Source organism: Coloeus monedula, assembly GCF_965178545.1.
Source record: "Coloeus monedula genome assembly, chromosome: 6".
Classification (NCBI taxonomy): domain Eukaryota; kingdom Metazoa; phylum Chordata; class Aves; order Passeriformes; family Corvidae; genus Coloeus; species Coloeus monedula.
The window spans coordinates 24,667,219-24,687,394 of record NC_138786.1 but is presented as its reverse complement, the minus strand read 5'-3'; the positions used below and the strand labels follow the sequence as shown (position 1 = coordinate 24,687,394).

At 45.3% G+C, this 20,176-nt stretch overlaps 2 protein-coding genes across 3 annotated transcripts; both read right to left on the bottom strand.

Moving 5' to 3' along the window:
• Positions 1-587: 587 nt before the first annotated feature.
• On the bottom strand, positions 588-7,738 carry PSMC3 (proteasome 26S subunit, ATPase 3). Its single transcript, XM_082284443.1, has 12 exons — positions 7,528-7,738; positions 7,364-7,444; positions 4,563-4,688; positions 3,746-3,850; positions 3,589-3,651; positions 2,990-3,127; positions 2,721-2,864; positions 2,364-2,512; positions 1,767-1,863; positions 1,473-1,618; positions 1,225-1,306; positions 588-1,103 (listed from the first exon to the last, which is right to left on the bottom strand). The coding sequence occupies exons 1-12, from the start codon at positions 7,552-7,554 to the stop codon at positions 993-995; spliced, it is 1,269 nt and encodes a 422-aa protein (XP_082140569.1). The 5' UTR covers positions 7,555-7,738; the 3' UTR covers positions 588-992.
• A 166-nt stretch (positions 7,739-7,904) lies between these two features.
• Positions 7,905-17,827, bottom strand: RAPSN (receptor associated protein of the synapse). Of its 2 annotated transcripts, XM_082282846.1 has the most exons (9): positions 17,319-17,827; positions 17,004-17,033; positions 14,408-14,746; positions 13,013-13,171; positions 12,575-12,673; positions 12,355-12,477; positions 9,707-9,760; positions 8,935-9,134; positions 7,905-8,144 (listed from the first exon to the last, which is right to left on the bottom strand). In XM_082282846.1, the coding sequence occupies exons 1-9, from the start codon at positions 17,532-17,534 to the stop codon at positions 8,072-8,074; spliced, it is 1,293 nt and encodes a 430-aa protein (XP_082138972.1). In that variant the 5' UTR covers positions 17,535-17,827; the 3' UTR covers positions 7,905-8,071. The 2 variants fall into 2 exon arrangements, with proteins under 2 accessions (XP_082138972.1, XP_082138973.1); XM_082282847.1 differs by lacking the exon at positions 17,004-17,033.
• Between the last annotated feature and the right edge of the window lie 2,349 nt (positions 17,828-20,176).

The window sequence follows — 20,176 nt, the reverse complement described above, 5'->3', positions numbered from 1 at the left end:
TAGTGTCCAAAGGAACCACAGTGTATTTTCCTCAGGAACATGTGGCTTCTGTTCAGTTCTCCACTCACCCCCTTCCAGTGTCAAATGCCCCCGAGCACAGCGTGTCTCTAACATGCATGTTCTGCTGGAACAAGATCCCTCTCCAAAATGAGCACTAAGGACCTTGGTACCAGCACAAGTACTAGGGCTAACTCAGGAACATCAGCCAAAGTACTTTGGAGTGCATTTTTCTTTCACTGATCTATTCTTTTTTTCCTCTCACATCCCCGCCCCTCTCCCAAGCGTTCAAAAACTGCACAGGTGAAGATGAGATGGCCAGCATTTGGAGATGTTTACATTGTATTTAAAATACAATACAGTGGCATGTAAGATACTTAATGCTAAAGTCAGTGTATTTATGAAAAGTGTAATTTTTAAATGGAAGTTGTAATTCTCAACTGGCATTAAAAGTACTGAAAGACTTGCTCAGTGGATGAAACCTTGAATTCTTTATGATTAATATCCATACCAGCAACAATGTTAAAGCTTCAAGAATTACGTTCAACTGACGAAGTTAAAACATCATTCATGTGTGAATTGTGTTCACCCTCGCAAAACGAGTGTTCAAAAGTTTCAAGGCTAACAAGGCTGTAGGCTGTTCACTGGCTGCACAGGCAAGAACTGGGGATGCTGTCTGAGCTGCAGGTCATCAATGTCACAATACACTTACTGCAGTATAACCTCTTGGTCCTCATGCAGAAGTAGCAGAGCAGGATTTAATCCAGTTGTAGCTGGAGGATGGTCCAAAGGCAGCATGATGGGCACTGTGGACAGGAGGTTTTCAGCCTCCCTCACACAGATGTAGAACCACCAAGCAAGGGCAACAGCCCCAACACATCACGGATTTGTTTTTAAAGGGAAAAAATATTTTATTTTTTCCAGACAGAAAGTAAGTGATACAGTCCAGTCTGCTCCTGTCCTCTGCCAAGGCCACAACCTTGACTGGGCAGAGATCAGGCATAGTACTGCAGATTGGCTTTTTTCTTTGCTTGAACCTCCAGGATTCCTTCCATGTAGTCCTCGTGGGTGAGCTCTGTAGCTCCACGGCGGAGTGCAATCATCCCCTGCCCAATGAGACAGTATTTAGAGAGGGAATGTGAGCACCACACCAGTTCTAAATAATTACTCCATGCTAGCTTTCACATTTCCCTCCCATCAGTGCTATTCCGGTAGAGGAGTACTTACCGCTTCGACACACACAGCCTTGCACTGGGCTCCATTGAAATCATCTGTGCAGCGAGCCAGTTCCTCATAGTTCACATCAGGGCTGATAAGAGCAAAGGGGAAAAAAGTCTGAGAGCATGTACTGAACAGAAAAAGCAACACAGCAAGTTTCCTCAATCCCACAGTGAGCTCCCAACAAGTGACTGCAAACCACTTCTCAGCTCTGAGGTATCAGCATGAGTGACAAACATAGCGCCAGAAGGCCATACCTGACATTCATTTTGCGTGAATGAATCTGCATAATTCTGGCTCTGGCCTCCTCATTAGGCATTGGGAACTCAATCTTCCGATCTAATCGTCCGGAGCGGAGCAAAGCAGGGTCCAAGATATCAACCCGGTTGGTTGCAGCAATCACCTAAGTAGAGTAGGATCATCAGTGTGAGGCACCTGGAAGACAGGCCTCTTCTCCCCAGACATTCACCAAGCTTCTTCCCTGGACATCGTTTTCCATCCCCTGCTAGAGGGCCCTGGACCTGAGCAGCACTCCCCTCCTAGCTCCCAACCTTGACTTGTGTGTTGGGCTGGAAACCATCAAGTTGATTAAGCAGCTCCAGCATGGTCCTCTGCACCTCCCGGTCACCAGCCTTCTCACTATCAAACCTGAGGGGAAACAAGGGTAAAACTATCAGCGTGAACCTAACCACCCTGTCCCTATGTTTTTAAGCACACCAAAACACAGAATGACTGCAGTTCACGCTCCTTGGCTGAGGTGTTCCAGATTTTTCCTTCAAACTACAGTCCTACTGTGATGAGGACTGCAACCAGAGTAACTGTCAGCAGCACCCAAGACTTACTTAGTCCTTAGAGCTGAATGGGGCTTATGTTGTCCAGGCCCAAGTAGTAAATGAGGGTGAATATCTCCAGGTGCCTGCTGCAGTGATCAGAGAACAGTTTTATACAGCATGAGACTATCAGACAGATCCCAAGTCTGATGGACTTCGCTCCTGAGCCCAAGGATTGTGGCCACTGGTATCCATCTATGACAGCATTCACACTCTCTTTCTGAGTAGGCCATGCTTTAAGAGGCTCTGCTCACATACACAGGCACAGGAGGCTGCTAGGCAGCTCCCAAGAAGTTTACAACATGGACTAGAGCTCACCTTTTAGTGCCAATGGCATCCAGTTCATCAATAAAGATGATGGAAGGAGCTTTTTCCTTTGCAAGAGCAAAAGCATCACGTACCAGCTTCGCTCCATCACCAATGAACATCTGCACAAGTTGTGGACCCGCCAGCTTCAGGAACGTAGCCTGGGAAGTGAAAGAGAATCCTAGGCCTCATTTCTCAATAGGGTCAGCTCTGAGTACTATAAGCCCTTAATTAAAACAAGCAAGCAAGCAAATAGACAAGAAAATCCCAGCCTTTGTAACCAGTTTGTGTGTATGACCCTCTTGCCCTGGAGGTGTTCTTACTCTTTGTCAGGTACTATTCTACAGCAGCACACACTTCCACTTTTACCTTGGTCTGGGCAGCACATGCTCGAGCTAAAAGTGTCTTCCCTGTTCCTGGAGGCCCATACATAAGGACTCCTTTGGGTGGCTGTATACCCAAATTTTCAAATTTCTCCTTATGATTCATTGGCAGGACAATGGCCTCCACAAGCTGCAACAAAAGAAAAGTATTAATACATAAACCCATTCTTCTCCACAGATCCAGGCTGTCTACTTTTGAGCTGAGGTTGAAAGACTGTTGTCCAGTCACACCAGAAACTATACATAAAGTATCACCTCTTGGATTTGTTTATCCAGCCCCCCGATGTCACTGTACTGCTCTGTGGGCCTCTCATCCACCTCCATGGCTTTCACCCGTGAATCATACTCAGTAGGCAGTGTCTCCAGGATCAAGTAAGAGTCTTTGTTCACTCCCTGTAAACACAAGTCCTTTGCTTTTAACAAGTCCCTCATATAGCACTTAATAAACATGCAATCAAAACTGATTTACTAGACTTCAAGGATGCAGGAATAACCAGCTTTGACACTGGCACTCATCAAATCACCCCAGCTTGGCAGAGTGGAGAATGCCATAGTTAACCTACCACATTTTAAAAGAGTGGTCCAGTTTACTTACAATACAAAAGACAGGGTTTAGAACACTTAAGAAGTGATCTCTAAACTTTCAGCACCTAATTGTATGTAAAAAGGACACACACCCCAAACTGCTTTTCTTTACTACAAAACTAACTGAACCCATAATACCTTTCTATTAAAATTTTAGGAGAGAAATGGTCTTGGGGAAATCTGGACAGATTTGTCTCCTTTCTTAAAAGCAAGACATATGCAATTTTCTGGCCACCGTCATATCTAACTATCACAACAGAATCACTCACCACCAGATCTCCAGGCTTCAACTTCTCAGCATCAACCAACCCAATAACAGGCAGGAAATATGTCTGTAAAAAAGAAATCAAAGTAAGCAAAACCACATGTACTAGGAGAAGGTCCTTTGCATCACTCCTCTCACCTGGTTGGGCACATGGGTCTTACCTGACGTGTAGAGGTCTTGATCACAGCACACTTGCCCTTTCTCTGGGAATCCAGGTCAATGTTTGCTCCATCCTCCTCCTGGTCATTTGGGTCAACATCCAGCAGCTGAAAACCAGGGTGAAAGAGTTCATGACAATGTAACCAGGCTTGCTGGATGACCCCAGGATTAATGCTTCTAAAATACACGCATGGGAAGAACTAAAACTTTCCACCATCCATCAGCAGTAGAATCCTGAAAGCATTAAAGCCCTCCTGTAAAAATTGATTTTTTCCTTTCCTCATGAAGCAGCACACAACAGGGCATAGAAAGACATCACAAAATTCAGAACAAAGTAGTAGCTAATGGCATTGATTCCTTCTCCCATACAGCAGCTCACATTAAGGCTTAAGCTCATTAAGTTTTAAAACAGTAGTACAAACCAATCCCATTTTTAAAAATAGCAAACTATCAGCTATTTCTCCTATCATCAAAGTACTGAATTACAAAAAGAATGTGATGGAATAACAGAGCCCCAGCCTTTCATTTGCTGTTTTGCAAGTTTCAGAGAGCATGTGTCCAATTTCACATGCTCCAGGGCTGTGTCACCCTCTCATGGTTGTTAGGTACAGATGAACAGTACCCAAAGCCTAAGGAATGACCCAGACAACAAGTGGGCAAGAGAAGTGCACTTCCAGGTCACAAATAAAACCAACAGAAAAACCTGAAAGTCCTGGCTCAATACTCCATGTCTTGAATCCCTGATTAGTTCCCTGCCTTTCTCCCTCCCACTATATACTGCACTTCTCACGTTGCTATGTAAGAGCCCACCACTCTCACCTCAATAACATTGGAGACAAGGTATGGCAGGGTTTTGTTCACTTTGATCTTCTCACTGTTCTCTTTGATCTTGTCTTTCATGGCCTGGAGCTCGTGGGTCACTCTCAGTACCTCACTCTTCATGATCTGCAATTGGTACACAGAAGAAAGAAAAAGGAATAGTATCAGACGACTAAGGCAAGATAAAATTAATACACTATTCCAAAACCAACAGTTATAGAAATCTAAGTCTGAGGAATAAAGGGAAATGTAATACAAAAAAAACCAAAGCCAGTAAATTAGCCAAGATTTGTTAGGACTCAAGGCTACACAGTCCATTCTGGTCTCTAACTAATCAATAACCCCAAATAATTTTTTCCCAGTGTCACTTGGTAGCTTTAGCCTAATCAATGCAACGGCTTACAGGGCTGCAACGTGACCTATATAGCAATATGGCTCAGATATGGCAACTGTGGTTTGGTTGTGATATTTTAATATCTACAGATACACAGGTAACTACATATACACACCTATTTTAGTTATGTTTTGCAAGGGGGTTGGAACTAGATGATCTTTAAGGTCCCTTGCAACCCAAACCATTCTATGATTCAGCCTGGAGAAGAGAGGGCTCCAGGGAGACCTCATGGTGGCCTTTCTGTATTTAAAGGTGTCTCGTAAGAAAACTGGGGACAGAATTTTTAGTAAGACCTGTTGCAATAGGACAAGGGGTAAGGGTTTAAAACTTAAAGAGGGTAAGTGGTAGATGCCCCATCCCTGGAAACATTCAAGACCAGGCTGGACAGGGCTCTGAGCAACCTGCTCTAGTTAAAGACATCCCTGCTTGCTGCAGGGGTTGGCCTTTAAAGGTCCCTTCCAACCCAAACTATTCTATGATCCTACTAACTATAAGGGAAAAAAGCCTCTTAAGAGAGTAAGTTCTGTACTCCCTATCCAACAGTGAGTACATTTACACCCAACACTAATGTACCCAACACAGGTGTCTGCAGTGCTGTCTGACTGACACCAACAGGCCTTCTCCTCCCTTTCCTGGTTAGTCATACAGTGTGCAAACACAGTTTGTGATCCCCACTGAAGTGGCTGGAGCACCAAGAGCTCTCAGGAGAACTGGTCACACCTAAATTGGTGTATGTGATTCTGTTCAATTGGGAAATCCACTCTTCACTAAGAAACTATCTTTTTAAAAGTCTTTATGCCTAAGCATCATACTGTGCTACTATAACACATTCACAGGACAGAACTGTTACAGGAGCCAATACAGAATCTATGTATATAGATATATATCTATATGTCTATAAATAAAAATAAAAAAAAAAACTTAATAAATTTGATTTAATAAAACATAGCCTAGAAAACATTCCAGGAAAACTGCCTGAAGGGAAGGTTCTGACAAAAATTTTGCAATTATAATGCTCTAACTATAAAACGAAGAAGGCTACTTCTACTCTTTACTGTATTCTGCAATTTAAAAATAAGACACATATTTACCTTAACTGTTTTTAAAGAATAATAAAGAATAACTTTAAAGTGAGTCAGAATTACTTGCGGAGCCTGAAGCAGTATAGGATGAAGATACTCTGTAGCATTTATGCAATCTTTTATCTCAATACTGCTAACACTGGGCAACAAACTTATTCTAAATTTGTAAGTGCTCTTTTATGCAAGACGTGTCTATCTTGAGGGAGGTCTATCTGCTTAACATGTTCATGAATGAACAAGCAAGAGGATGGACTGTTTTCTCATCATGTTTGCAGATGACACCAAATTGGGGGGCACAGTCTCTGTGTTCAAGGGCAGAGGTGCCACACAGAAACCTTACAAAATACGAGGACACATGCAAAGCCCTGCACCAGGGAGGGTAGTGCACCTTGCAATGACACATGCTGGTGACTGTCTGGCTGAGAAATGGCCCTGGGGTCTCCATAAGACAATAAACTGAACAGGAGGCAGTAATGTGCCCTGACAGCAAGGGTATTCAGCACTTTTAGATCCTACCTGAGCACTCGGTCCAGTTTTGCCACCCCCCCCGCCCCCCATACAGCAAAGACATTGATAAACTGGACTGAGTTCAGCATGGGGGCCACCAAGGTGGCTGGAGGCCGGAGCACGGGCCCTGTGAGAAACAGCTGAGGGAACGGGGTTTGTTCAGGTGGAGAACAGAACCTCTGGGGAAGGAAAAAAGACAGTTCAGTCAAAAAGACTGAACCAGACACTTCACAGGAGTACACAATGGGCAGATGAAATAACAAAGACTGAAACAGGAGAGGCTCGGCCTGTATGCAAAGCATATCTTTATCCCCACGAGGTCTGTCAAGCAGTAGTACTGAACACCCTGAGAAGGGGTGCAATATCTGTCTTTAGAGGCTTTCAAGATCCAACCGGATAAAGCCCTGAGTAGCCTGGGTTATGGCTGACCCTGTTTTGAGAAGGAGTTTGTCCTGGAGGTCTGTTCATGTCCCTTCCAACCTGAATTACCCAATGATCCTACCTGACTCAGGCCACAGAACAGAGTTCCCCGTCCCCTGTGCCTAGGAGGCAGGGAGGGCCTGTGTAACTTCAGCTAAAGCATCCATGGCTGCATCGAACAACCGCCCCCTCAGCTTCCTCGGACCCATGCTCTTCCAGTGCTTCTTCCCTACCTTCACGGCTCAGTATTCCTCAATCTGCCGTTCTCAATTCAGTTAACCGTGTTTAATTTTTTGCTGTCCCCGTGGCTGTGCTAACCCGCCTGCCCCGAACACCAGCAACACAGAGCTCCCAACGGAGGGCGGCCCGGCCCGGCCCGGCGCGGCCCCCGCCGCTACCTTGATCTCGCTGTCGAGGAGGCGGGTGCGCTGCACGATCTCCTCCGTGGACATCTTCAGCACCTCCTCGCCGACGCCGTCCTGCGGGGGCACAACGGCAGCGTCACCCTCGGCCCTGTCCGCGCCTCGCCCCGGCCCCGCCGCCCCCGGCCCCGGCCCCTCACCTCCGACTCATCCCACACCGACGCCATGTTTCCGCCGGCCAGCGGGCGCGCACACCGCGCGGCGGGTTCGGAGCGGCAGATTCCGCACTGCGGATTCCCGGCGGCGCAGGGCGGGGGGCAGCGGGACGGGCGGGACGTGCCGCCCGGGGGTTCCGCGCACCCTCCTCTCGCCCGGCGCTGCCGCCGCCGCCCCAATCGCGGCCCCCGCCGCCCGCGGCCGTGGCGAATCTGCCGGCGGGGCGGGGAGCGGCCGGTGGGTCACGTGCTGCCCCCAAACCTGCTGAGTGATGGCGGCGCCGCCATCGCGGGGCGGGGCGGGGCGAGGGCGGTGCCCGGGGCCCGGCGGTGGAGGCGGACGGGGCGGTCTCTGGGAGAAATCCTTTATTACAGTCAGTGCCCGTACACAGCAGCGAGGGGGAAGGGAGCGGGGCCGGGCTGAGTTAGTCGGCCCCGCGCAGAGAAGGCGCAGGAGGGCCCCCGCCAGGCACAGCCTGAGGGGGCCAGGGAGCGGCTCCGTCAGTCCCCGGCCGAGCCCCGCGGGCGGTCAGACGTAGCCGGGCTTCACCGACAAGCGGCGGCAGTTGGGGCAGCCGCGGGTCCCGTTGGTCTGGAGGCACCTGCAACGGGAGGAGGTCGGGTCGGGAGGGGCTCTCCGCGGCCGGAGGCTCCCCTAGGGCCGCTCCACGGCTGTTGTACACCACAAAGCTGTTCCCCGTGGGCCCTCCCGCCACGGACAGAGATTGGATCTCTTTCCCATTCCTTCCACGGAGGCACTTCCGCAGGTTTCTCTACAAAAGTTTGCTCCTGTACTGCTGGAGACAAGCCCACAGAGCTCATCGGGCCTGTCTCACTGCCCAGTAGTTTGATTCTAATTCTGGTGTCAGTGTGAGACTTTGGTTTTAAATTCTTGGTTTTCAGATCAGTGCGTTTTGTAACACTCGTTTCTTCTACAATAAAATGATGGTACCGCTAACTTCTTTCATGGCAGTAGCATTATAATAGGCTGAACAGCTTCTTCACCTCTGTGTGTCACTAGCCAAGGAAGAAAGTGAGGGGACTTGGGAAAGATCCATACTGTCCCTGGGAGTGAAGAACTGATTCCCCAGGTGGAATCAAATACGAATCCGTGAACTGGGCTGACCACGTACAAAGTGAGGACATCATTGAACAATCATTTAGAGGACAGAAGTGGGAGTGTGATGGGTATGATGGCTGAATCTCACCCTCCAAGGCCGTGAGACTCTTAGCACTGCAATGGGATCCTGCAAGGCAGGATCAAGACAAAGGTAAGCAGGTAATCAAGACAAAGACCTGGGGAACAGTATGCATAGGACTACTCTGGGCATAAGCAGCTCTTTCCTATGACTAATGTCATGACAATAATATTTAGTACTTCCAGCTAATTACTTCAAGTGGAAGAAGTGGGAGCAAGGTAGTGCCTGGAGCTGGTTATTCTTCTCTCCAATGGACTCTCCACACATGCCACAGTACAGCTCCATCTCCTCCACACATTCATGGAACTTCACTACGTGGTCACGCAATTCTCTCTGCTGCTCCTTTGTGCGATAGATCTTTTCACACAGGCAGTGGAGCTTCAGCAGGCCAAGCTGCATGTGAAGGACAGAAACATAAAAGTGAACAAAGACCAGAAACAGGAGTGGGAATGTTACAGCACCATCAGCCAGCTGGAGTAACATCAACAGGTCTCAACACTTCCTGCCATTAACCCTTCTTCTTTGTGTCACAAAAGGTAACACCAAGGTTTGAGACACTCAGCAGCTCTTCCACTCAGTTTCCCTGAGCCACCCATGACATACAATGTATTTCACTTTCCTTTGCCTCCAGCCAGCCCACAGTTCAGCAGCTGCTCAGGGTAAAAATGGTTTTTAAGAAGAGACCTCTAATCCTCTAGTTCTCTATTTCATACCCCATTTTCGCTGCTTCCCATTCCCCTTTGTCTATCCCATTGTGACTCCTCAGTCACTTTTCAGACTTGGATACTGATGATAATCTGTGCAACTGCCCACAACCAAACACTTAATGACAAAGCAAATCTCAGGCACTCACTGGTTAATAGGAATGCTAATGAGCAACAACAAGTCTGGATACTTCAATGTTTGACTTATATTGCCTGACACAAGACTATGAACAGTGCTGTAAAGAAGCTCTAGGATCCTACCTTGTTCCCTAGTCCCTCTGCCAGCTCCTGTGCCTTTTCAATGCTTTCCAGAGCCTGTGAATGGAGAGCACTTGTTGTTAGTTCTCAGTCAAATATATAAAAAACAGGCTCGTATTAATGTCCTATGAGAACTACTAAAAAAAAAAGCTAAAGACATACAGGTAAAATTTGGATAAACAAGTATCACTGCAACCCTGGAGAATCAAGAAAGCTTTCTGGCAGATTTCCCTTCCCTCCCAAAAGTTAATCCATGAAAAAAGGTTGGTTTCTGAAAGACCATAAGTAATGCAGGAGCTACATTTCTGTTCCAGACACAGAGTGTCAATGTTGGCAGAGGCTGGTCCCCAAGCAGAGAGAATACAGACTTATTTAAACTCAGTCCCACATGCTCATTGGGGCTGGGATGGAGCACAAGCAAAGCAAGCCTTGTCCCTATCCTACCTTGCAGGCTCAGTAATTGTTGGGCAACTCCAATTTCACTTGTACAAGAGGTGAGGAAAGGGATTACCAGCACCCATACACCACACTCATCCATTTTTTCCCTGCTTTCATATATCCACCTTGCCTCACTTACACAGGGTGTGATGTAGGAGTGTTCTGCTATCCATATTTTGAATCTTGAAGGAAGTACTTAGCATAGCAGCTGTCATACCAAATGAGTCCCTACTTTCCCTTAGATGTCACAGTGTTCCTTGCTGTTCTGGTAATTAGTCTCTCTTTTCCAGAACTATTGAGATCTGCTTCCTTTTTGTCCAGGGGGAAGAAGAGGTCTCCCTTGTGATGCAGTAGTTTTCAGGAGGAACATTATAAAATTTCTACCCTATATTTTGGCATTACTGCTATTGTAGGAGGAGAGGACGAGATGAGATGCAAAAATGCACTGTGAATGCAGAAGGAGATGGCATTAGACCTGTGGTCGCAGCAACAGCCTAGGATAAGGAAATGGTAGAAGAGGGAAGCAGGAACTGGAGGCTAGCAGGGAGAACATAACAAAGAACTGTGCTTAGGAAGTCTGAGTGTGTTGAGTGTGTACTGGAAAACTCCTGAATTTGATTCAGGAAGAATCAAAGTGAAGCATCAAAGTGGGTAGGGGAAGAGATGTTGACAAGTCCAGGGGACAGTTTGTCTTGGACAGGAATATGAGACTGCACAAGAACGGGGGCAAGCAAGCTGTGAGCAGCCTGGAAGGATCTGCAATAGCATTGATTACACGCAACTGAAACGGACTAACTGGCCAAAGAGACTGTGAAGATGGAGGAAGCTAGGACAAAACCAGGGAATCTGCAAGTGGAAAGTTAGCAAATTGCTTTATTAAGTAACTGATATAGGGATGAGAAACTGGGACTGGCAAGTGGAAGAACAGGCTTTGGTGAATATTTAGGGATGTGACGTCTAAGGAGGTCACATTTGATCAACAGACATAAGGTCCCTGACCTAGCAGGGCAGACTGCCCTCTCTGCCTGGAACAGAATAAAAGATTCCTCCACTTTCTTCTTCTGTGGGATTTGGTGGTATTAGAATTCTGTGCAAAGCCGTCATCGTGTTCTCACAAGTGAGAGCTGCTTGGTATCAGAGGCTGACAGTGGCTGGAGATAGAATCAGTGAATGTAAGGGTTTGATGAGTGCTCTGAATATTCTCTTGTGCAGAGGCCTACCTGCTGTGTCCTGTCCTGTTCTTTTGACACTGAGCAAACTTTTCACATCCACAGTTTCTTCTTCCATTGCTAACAAACGTTGTGTTTACTTACTGAGATTGCACAGTGTGTCTCACCCAACTCATTCCCTGATGGAGGCACTCAGATGCTGACAGCACCCTGAACTTGTCTGTTCTGACAGACATATACTGGACATCCTGATATCTGGAATGCTTCATTTAAGCAAAAATTCTTGGTGTCTCAGTATGAGTGATAAGAGTGAATCTTCATCATGTTTAGACCCAACCAGCATCTTGATGTGGCACTGTGCAGGAACTCCAGGTTGTTCAGAGCTAGTTCAGGGCTAACCTTTGAGCATTTCATTCTGTGGCCAAGTAATGTTCCTGCTGTGCAATGTGTGCATCTAAGTGCAGTCTGGACTTCAATACACATACACACTGCCTAAGCATTTTCAAAATAAGTAACTTCACCCCCTTGTTCGATATTGACTGGCTGTCTATCCCCAAATAACTTCCTGCTCTCATTTCTGTTTCACATCCGAGTTTATAGACCTTCAAAATTTCTCCAGGAATTTTATGCCACATTTGCCTGCAAAGCACATGGTGGAGCTGTAGAGCTGTCTAAACATCACTAGCACATCAATGAGCTTAGTCATACAACTAAAAAGTAGGCAGGGGAATCTATTTCAGAGCATAAGGCTTCCTTCCTCCAGTGCTGCTTTCTCAGTGTAGAGCTTAAAAGTCATCAGGATTGACTAATGAGGCAATTCTGTAACTTAGCAGTCTGACTCAGAATGGATGTTCCTACCATTAGTAACAAATTCCTGTCTGAGAGAGACCATTCAGAGAAACATATCTGTACAAGCACAGACCCTGTTGGTAGAACCAAGGTGGGGGTACAGGTCTCTTCTGAACTGTACCCTCATCAAAGTGCAGTACAAGACTGCTCTAATCTTGTCTAACAAACTTCTGTAGAAACAAGTTTGTAACTGACCTTGTCCAGCTCCTTTTGAATCATCCAGCACTTAGTCACTCCTAGCAGCACCTGGATCAGGCCCAGGCGGTTTCCAATCTCTGTCATGATGCTCATGGAAGAATCATAACGAGGGAAGGCTGTCTGCAGAAGCAGGGAGGAAAACACATGTTTTGCTATGGTCTGCTTTTCATGCCCTCTTGCTATTCCCTCTATCCTTCCTGGCAGGAAAGAGCTGTACCTGCACGTCTCTGCGACTGCGATGGATATCTGCAAAGCAGAGCAGACACAGTGCTTGCAGCGGCCGGTCACCATGCTGCAGGGCAATCTTCATGGACTCCTGAAAGAAATTGCCTCTGGTCAGTAGAAGAGCTTGGTCCTGGTTCAAAACAGCAAGGCTGGGACTCTGCACTTTCGCCACTGAAAGATCAGCTTCAAAGAAATGGCACCATCTTTTAAGGCAAGGAAAGTCTTTTTCATATGTTCCTAACCAAGGGCCATTCACAGACCCAAATTTTGAAGCCCCTTGGGCTACAGAAACCACAGCTCTAAGATTGGAAGGCAGCAGGAGGATCTACAGTCACATGTATCTTGCCATGGTATCTCTGTTGCTCCCCGTCCTGTGGCAAGATCCCCTGGCAGAGCCCCCACCAGCTCTGTGGCTGCCCGCACCCTGTACCTCACAGCAATCCATGGCATCTGCCAGGCGCCCCAGCTTCCGATAGGCCACGGCCATGTGGTACTGGCTCATGGCACGGTACTTCAGGCTCCAGCCCTTCCCGTAATCATTCACCAGTTCAGCGGCTTTACATGGGAAGAACAAGGCTTTCTCGTAGTCCTGTAAGGCAGACAAGCACACAGACAGCAGTCACAGCAAAAATAAAGCAAAAAGAAAAGAAGAAAAAAGTCCAACTATTTTTGATTTACTAACACCGCGAAAGCTACCAGATTTCTGTACATCTTTAAACTCGTGCTGTTCCTCTTCCACACACAGTATTTTGGTGGATATCAAACTGTGAAAGGTGGAATTGCCGTATACTGAATTCATATTATTCTCTGGGTTCAGGACACTGGGTCAATGACCCAGCAAATGAATTTTATGTAGTATACCATTAACTTTATTCTGCAGGACCCATTTACCCTCCTCTATAAGCAAAGGCTGAAAACTTTCTTTGCTCTTGCGTCATCTCTGCTTGTAACATCTACATGGAGCCTTCATTTTCTCCATATGGTGAGTTGGGTTCTCCAAGAAACTCATTATCCATCATTGCAGGAAATAGGAACTAAGAATCATGGCCTCATCAAATTCACAAAAAAGGAGTAATACATTTTCAGTTTTAAGCATTTTCTTTTGCATTAAAAGCATGTTAGAAATAAATCTTATTTTACAATAATTATGTAAAACTTATCTAAATATCTAAAACTGTAAGTTATATGAGACTGCAGAAGTGAAAAAGTCCTCATATTTTTTAAATTCTCCACAATGCACAAAGGAAACCCCAACTCCTCAAGTTTCCTTTCTCCCTTCTTATTTCACACCTGAAAAGTATCCAGCACAATGTTACTTTCTTTATTTTTGGTCTCTACACTTCAGGTGATGAGTCTTCTAGGAGTGACAAAATCAAGACTTGGTGAGAAAAACGTATTTGTTGCTGTTTGTACTAGAAGTTAGAACTGGCAAATCAGCCCTGTGCTCAATCCCTGCTCAATCCCTGGTTTTACCTACAGCTGCTTCCTGGCAACTATTTGCCTGCAATAGCGGTAGAAATAAAGAATCCATGAGTTCTGGATGCCAGCCCTGCGTCTCTGATGTGATCTTCTTTGAAGCTAAGTTTGATCTTTTCAACGCACATATTCACAGCTGCTTCTGCTGTGCTGTGTAAACATGACACTAATCCTCCCATCCTTACTGTGGAGGAGAGTATTCCATTCGGATTTTACAAAGGGATTTTAGCTTACAGTGCTCTCTCAGTCCTTCACTTCCAATAGGAAAGACAGGCTGAAATTCACACGATTTCCAATGCTTTCCTGAATCTGTGGGACAATTGCCCTTCTTTCCCTTAGGTTACTGTACCTTTATCTGGGTGTAGAAGTTCCCGAGGCTGCAGCAGACTCGACATTCCAGCATCTTGTCATCGTTGTTGTGTGCGTAGCGTAAAGCTTTCTCAAAGCACTCCAAAGCCTTCTGGAAAATGCTGAGGCCCAAGAAGGCATTGCCCATGCTGAGGCTCACCTGGCCATTCAGCTGCATGCTCACAGTGGTACCCTGCATATTCAGGCACGTCTTACAGTAAGAGATTGTTTTCTGGAATTCACAGAGTTTCTCATTGCTGCGAGCCAGGTTTAGGTAGCTCTCTGTAAGGAAGTCTGGGTCTTCCAGCTCCCGTGCTGTGTCAATCTGCACCACTGCAAACTTTAAGTAGAGAAGACAGTGTTTACAAGTGTAGTTTATTTAAATACAGCTCACGACTCACAGAGTAGTGCTCTTTTCCTGTACTGGAGAAGAGGCTCATCTCTGAGCAGGGCAGACAAGGCCATCAGCATATGGAGAAGCATCATATGCACTGAGCAGTTAATCTGGTGGTTTAAAAGGCCTATGGAGACTCTGAAGAAACCTCTCCCTCTCTCCACACACCTCTCCCACCTCTCCACAAACCTCTCCTATCTCTCCACAAACCTCTCCCATCTTCCACATTCTGGGTGGGGAAGATGAACTAGGCTGGCAGTTAGGGGAAAAAAAGCTGTTAAATGGCCCTAAAGAGAAGCAGGTGAAGCAGGAAGCATCTGTCACAATGCAATTCAGTTTTCTTTCACTCCGTGTAATGTATCCAACTTTTTCTGGAATTCCTAAGCTATTAAAGTACTCTATTAATAGAAGAAAGTAAGCTACTTCTTTAATGATTTTTTTTACTAATAAATTGCAGTCTTGATCTTGACACTTTAGTTCTATAACCTCCAGGATTTGTTGCATACTGTTCTCTTAAATGAAGTCTCTTTCTTTCAGGCTGCAGACCCTTCTAAGCAGTTACTCTAATGTTTTGTGATGAACCAAGCACACTGCTGGCTTGAATTAGTACCAGTAGCAAAGGTAAATAGTTAGCAATTTTCATTAGACATTATCACTTAGGATTATGGATAGCAAATTCCAAGGGCATCAATTACTTCCTTTTTTGTATAGTGGCTACATGTAATAATTTAAGCTTCTAGAACATGTTACATTCTTTGGAAACAAAAAAAAGCAAAACCCCCAAACCTCACCAACCATAAATTGTGTATGTTTGGTTTGTATTATCTTCCCAGCTTCCTTAACAGTATAGGAAAGGTGCTGTGTGGACTCAGTGATGTGCACTAGCTCACGCTTCCTCACATTCCCTTAACTTTGCACAAGTCCTTCATTATTTCCTGGTTGCCACAGCCTCTTTTCTTAGTATGAAGTAATTTTTCCTCTCCAAAAGAGGTTGAGCATCACAACCCTTCTTAAATCACTTTTTATTTCATGCCTTTATTTCTGACCGCTTTTCTCCTGTTATTTCCTCTCTCAATGGCTTATTGCTAAAGTTCTCCTTTCTCTATCTTTGATCACTTGCTGTATAAAATCTTTAGTTTGAATGAAGCCATTTTTCCTTCCTAATACTGTGAAGAACAAAAATTCACCTACTCTGATCCCACTTTCTGATCTCTTCTCAGATAACAAATTAATGTTCAGGTATACTAAGCTCACTCCTTTGCCTTTTTTTTCCCCCATGAAGTCTTCAGTATTTCCGTCAGGTACCTACATCTTACCTTTTTTTCTTCTTTCTTCCCCAATAATTTTGTTGGTTTTGCCACCACTTAATTTCATACCTCTTAACAGAATTGTTTGTCTTCAAATGTTTTCCAAGTGTATTAATACCTCTCTTCTTCATCCTAAGTATTTGGTTTCAATATAGGGCTTTGACAAGTGGATGGGCTTACCACTAAGATGTGCCCCTCTCCCCCCTCCAGCTCCAAACAGAGCTACCAAAAACTTTTCAATGAGATGTAGACACCCCCTTCACATTTTGTTCTAAATGCTGAATGATAACCAGTCTAGTTAGAGGCATCCCAAAACATCAGGACAAGAATATTAAAGCCCTTTAGTAAGACCCTATTTCAGGCTGGGATAGTTTCTTAAGACTATTACAACACCCTCTTGCCTTGTCTTACAGATTCTTGAGTTGCCCTCCCAAATGCTGCCTGCTGCTCTCTATATACATCCTGTTACTTCTCAGATCCACACACCAGCTTCTTTTTGTTCATTTAATTAAAGTGTTTATCCTCATGCACTTGAAATGTAACTTCAGCTGCTTTTTACCACTCTTCCATCAAGCCCCATATCCTTCTTTCTTTCTTCTATGCTGTCCTGACAACTGGGAGCTGCTCTCTGAACTCAACTATGAGACACCTGGTATGTCTCAATTACCTCATCAAAACATCATCTTCTTTTCCTTCTTATCAGCCCCCTTGCAAATAATTGTAATTAAAAAACCCCAATATAAGATCTGTATTAGATATCAGCCAGAAGCTGAACAAGGTAACAGACGTCTCCACAAGATTGGTACTTGTTCTACAGAATTGACTCGGAGTTCTCCTTTTATGCTGACATTCACACTGTAAACAGCTTGTAGTGGACAAAGGCCCTGTTGTCATACCTTTTCCTGAAGCCTGATAACATGGTGTGCCTGTATGTGGGAAATAATCAAGAAAAGTTCCCATGATTAACTGGAGAACTTAAATAACCCAGGAATCCTGGCGAACCAGACCCAGTTAAAAATCATATTCTGTGTATCTTGTGGGCTGGAGCTCTTGGTGAGCACAGTGGTTACAGCAGCCCAGAACATGCTCTCAATAGCTGGTATTTTCTGTTATACACAAATACCCCCCCGCCCCCTTTCAGCCACGTTCTCCAGCCACGTTCCATAGTGGGTGCGACACAATGGCATGCATTCATCTCCAGTTCACCTTACCTTCAGCATGTCTTTGTATCTGCCCATCTCTGCATGAGCAGTGATGAGGCAACCCAAAACCCGAAACCTGCCAGCAGGATCCGCAGACTTCTCCAAAACCCTCATCCAGACTCGCAGGGCCTTTTCGGTCTGATTAGACTGGTAAAGATGGAGTCCTTTTTCTATCTGTTGCTTTGTCTGGTCCTGACCCATCGCCCATGGATTAAAAAGCCTCATACACTAACCTCTAAGGATAGCAAAAAGGACGTGCTTACAAGAGAACACAACGTAAAATGCCCCACTAGAAGAGGGCAGGTTGTGTGCTCAGAAGGCCTGGAGCCGTAAAAGCCCAGCCATGTCAGGGGGCTGGAGCTGTGGTAGGCAATGGCAAGAAGTGTGCTCAGCACTGAAGGCAGAATCCCAAATCCACTAGGCAAACATCTGGCTTGCTAGGGCTCCATCAGTGCATTCGTCTGTCCAATCCCCTGAACAAAGAGGAAAAGCACAACAGGGAGAGAAAGAGAAAAATCTCAAGCCACAGGAGTGAAACTCAATCTCAACAGCCAGTGCTGCTCTCCTCCCCATTGGCTGCAGCTGCTCCTGCCAGTCCAGCTCACGTGGCTCCCAGGAATTCTAGTCAGGCTCCCCAGCTCCCAAGGTCACGGTGCCAACTGCCCACCCCTGCCCGCCAGTATGCAGCTTATAAATACCCCAGGGAGACACAATCGGTTGCAGTCACAGCCTCGGGATGCCTCGGCTGTCTCTTTCCTCTCTCTCTGGTCATCCCCTTAGACAAGCACTGCTGGTGGGGCGGTAGCTTGGGAGGGAGCAGACTCAGGTGGAATCGTACCTTTAGGAACAATACATGCCTTAAAAAGTCAGGTGTGAACAAGGCAACTTCAGTGTGTACACATGTGCAGTGTTACACTTGCAACAATGTACTTGATACTTTGCTAGGCACAAAATTCAGCCTCCCTTTTGAGGACCTCAGCTGGCATCATGAACTGTTTTTGTGGACATAGGTCAGCTCTGTCACAGGTTTGCTGCAAATACACCGCTGACTTCCTAATTTTAGGGACAAGAAGCTAATCATCCTGAAAACCTTGGTTCTTGACTGAATGTTGCTCCCTGCCATCAGATGCCTGTGGCAATCCTCCAAAAGTTTCCAACAGAAGTTGTCAAAGGCACAACTTAAGTTCTGCATCCAGAACTTGCTGATCTTTTATGATGAATAACAATAAAGACACAGAACAACAGATATCTGCACTTCTTGGTTGCAGGAGAGAAGTGTTAACCCCACTAAAAGATAGCTTTATGTCTCCCACACTGTTGAAAAAATCAGATTGGTTCATCTAGGAGTCAAGTTTCATACTCTCACCAACGTGCTGTGTTTTTAATGTTTTTAGTGCAGCCTTAGTGGTCTAGAGATTTATTCTGTCCTTCCTAAGAAGGTACACCAAACATGGGAGGAGGGGGGCAGGTGGAGAATGCTACAGGGATATCTAATGTTTTTCAGATGCAGAAGTTCCAAGAACCAGTTTTGTGATCCTTTTCCTGAGCAAAGAGAAGCAATTGCAAAGGTAAATTCCTACAGAATCACCTCAAAGGGTACCAATCAGACCATCCTGGTCTGTGTCAACAAAAACCCAAGGGAGCCTCCCTGAGGTAATAAATATCCTTAAGGAGAGCAGGACACAAAATAAGCAACAACAGTCTACCCAGACGCTTTACATCATAGCAGTCATGATCTTAAGAGATTACATCTGTACCTTTATCCAAAATTCCCTCAGACAAATATTTCAAAAAGAAAAGCACTTTAAATTGTAGAAGAGTTTTGCTACAGTAAGACCAATTCTCTTTTGGGAGCTCATATACACTATGATATTTACATTATTTAATTTAGCTTTGTTTTTCCAAGACAGATGATGTGCTAGATGATGTTTCAGCATAGACTGTGTACTCTCAAACTCTGGATGTAGGAACTATGGAAAAATCTACGGATGTGCAAAAATCCCTTCAGCAGCACTGTTAAAATTATTAGCTAGGTACTTTATAGATTTTAGAAATTCCAAAGAAGTCTGATTTGGAACTTTAAAAAAAATCTCTCCTCCTTGCAGTAATTCTTATATGTCTCTCTGGGTGTAGGTGGTGGGATGGAAACAAGATGCAGAAGGAAATCCCCTTTCAATCCCCATGGAAACCATTGATAATGGTGAGGCCATTCAGATTTCTAGACTTGAAGAAGTTTGGAGGCCAGGAAAGCAGAATCAAGCCAGGATTCAAGAATGGGGAAAACAAAAACTGTGTAATTCTTGGAAGATCAGACTACTTTGCAAAATTAACCTTCCACAAGTGACCTGCCTGTAACTCAAACTCATCCTGAGATTCTTTTGGACTACTTCAGCAAAACACTGCTCCCTTCCCCACACAGCATAGCCAAAGTGAAAAGAGGGTGCCTTGCAGCCTGACAAAAGCCATCTAACAGGAAATGATCTGCCCTGCATCTTGTTAACCTCACTTTACCTCCTTGCTTTTGAGCACTATGAAACAGTGCTTAGGGTCTTAGGAATCAACTCGCAACTCAGCTGTTGAGATAAAAACACCCTAGTAAAGTAAGGACTAAATCCATCAAGTTCAAACCAGTCATTTTCAAAAAAGCAGGAATGTGCTCTGATATGGAACATACCACTCTGAGCCCAGTTGCAGCTGCCTAATAAGGAGGGATAAAAGATCAACAATGACTGCCTGTACTACTTCAAAAAAAGCAATGGCATCCGTCTGTGCCTCAAGACAGCTCTAATTCATACATGATTCAGGTACAGTTTCTACAGTAAACAATCCGCAGTTTCTTCTCAGGAACTGCAAATAAATGAGCCTGC

Excerpts from the sequence above, each read along its gene's own strand:
- RAPSN (XM_082282846.1), bottom strand. The coding sequence starts at position 17,534 with ATGAGGCTTTTTAATCCATGGGCGATGGGTCAGGACCAGACAAAGCAA. Across the intron at positions 12,478-12,574 it reads GCAGTCGCAGAGACGTGCAG|ACAGCCTTCCCTCGTTATGA; the intron begins GTACAGCTCTTT and ends CTGCTTCTGCAG. Across the intron at positions 9,761-12,354 it reads TTCAAAAGGAGCTGGACAAG|GCTCTGGAAAGCATTGAAAA; the intron begins GTCAGTTACAAA and ends CTCCATTCACAG.
- PSMC3 (XM_082284443.1), bottom strand. The coding sequence starts at position 7,554 with ATGGCGTCGGTGTGGGATGAGTCGGAG. Across the intron at positions 1,619-1,766 it reads AGCCCAACACACAAGTCAAG|GTGATTGCTGCAACCAACCG; the intron begins GTTGGGAGCTAG and ends TACTCTACTTAG. Across the intron at positions 1,104-1,224 it reads AGGCTGTGTGTGTCGAAGCG|GGGATGATTGCACTCCGCCG; the intron begins GTAAGTACTCCT and ends CTCATTGGGCAG.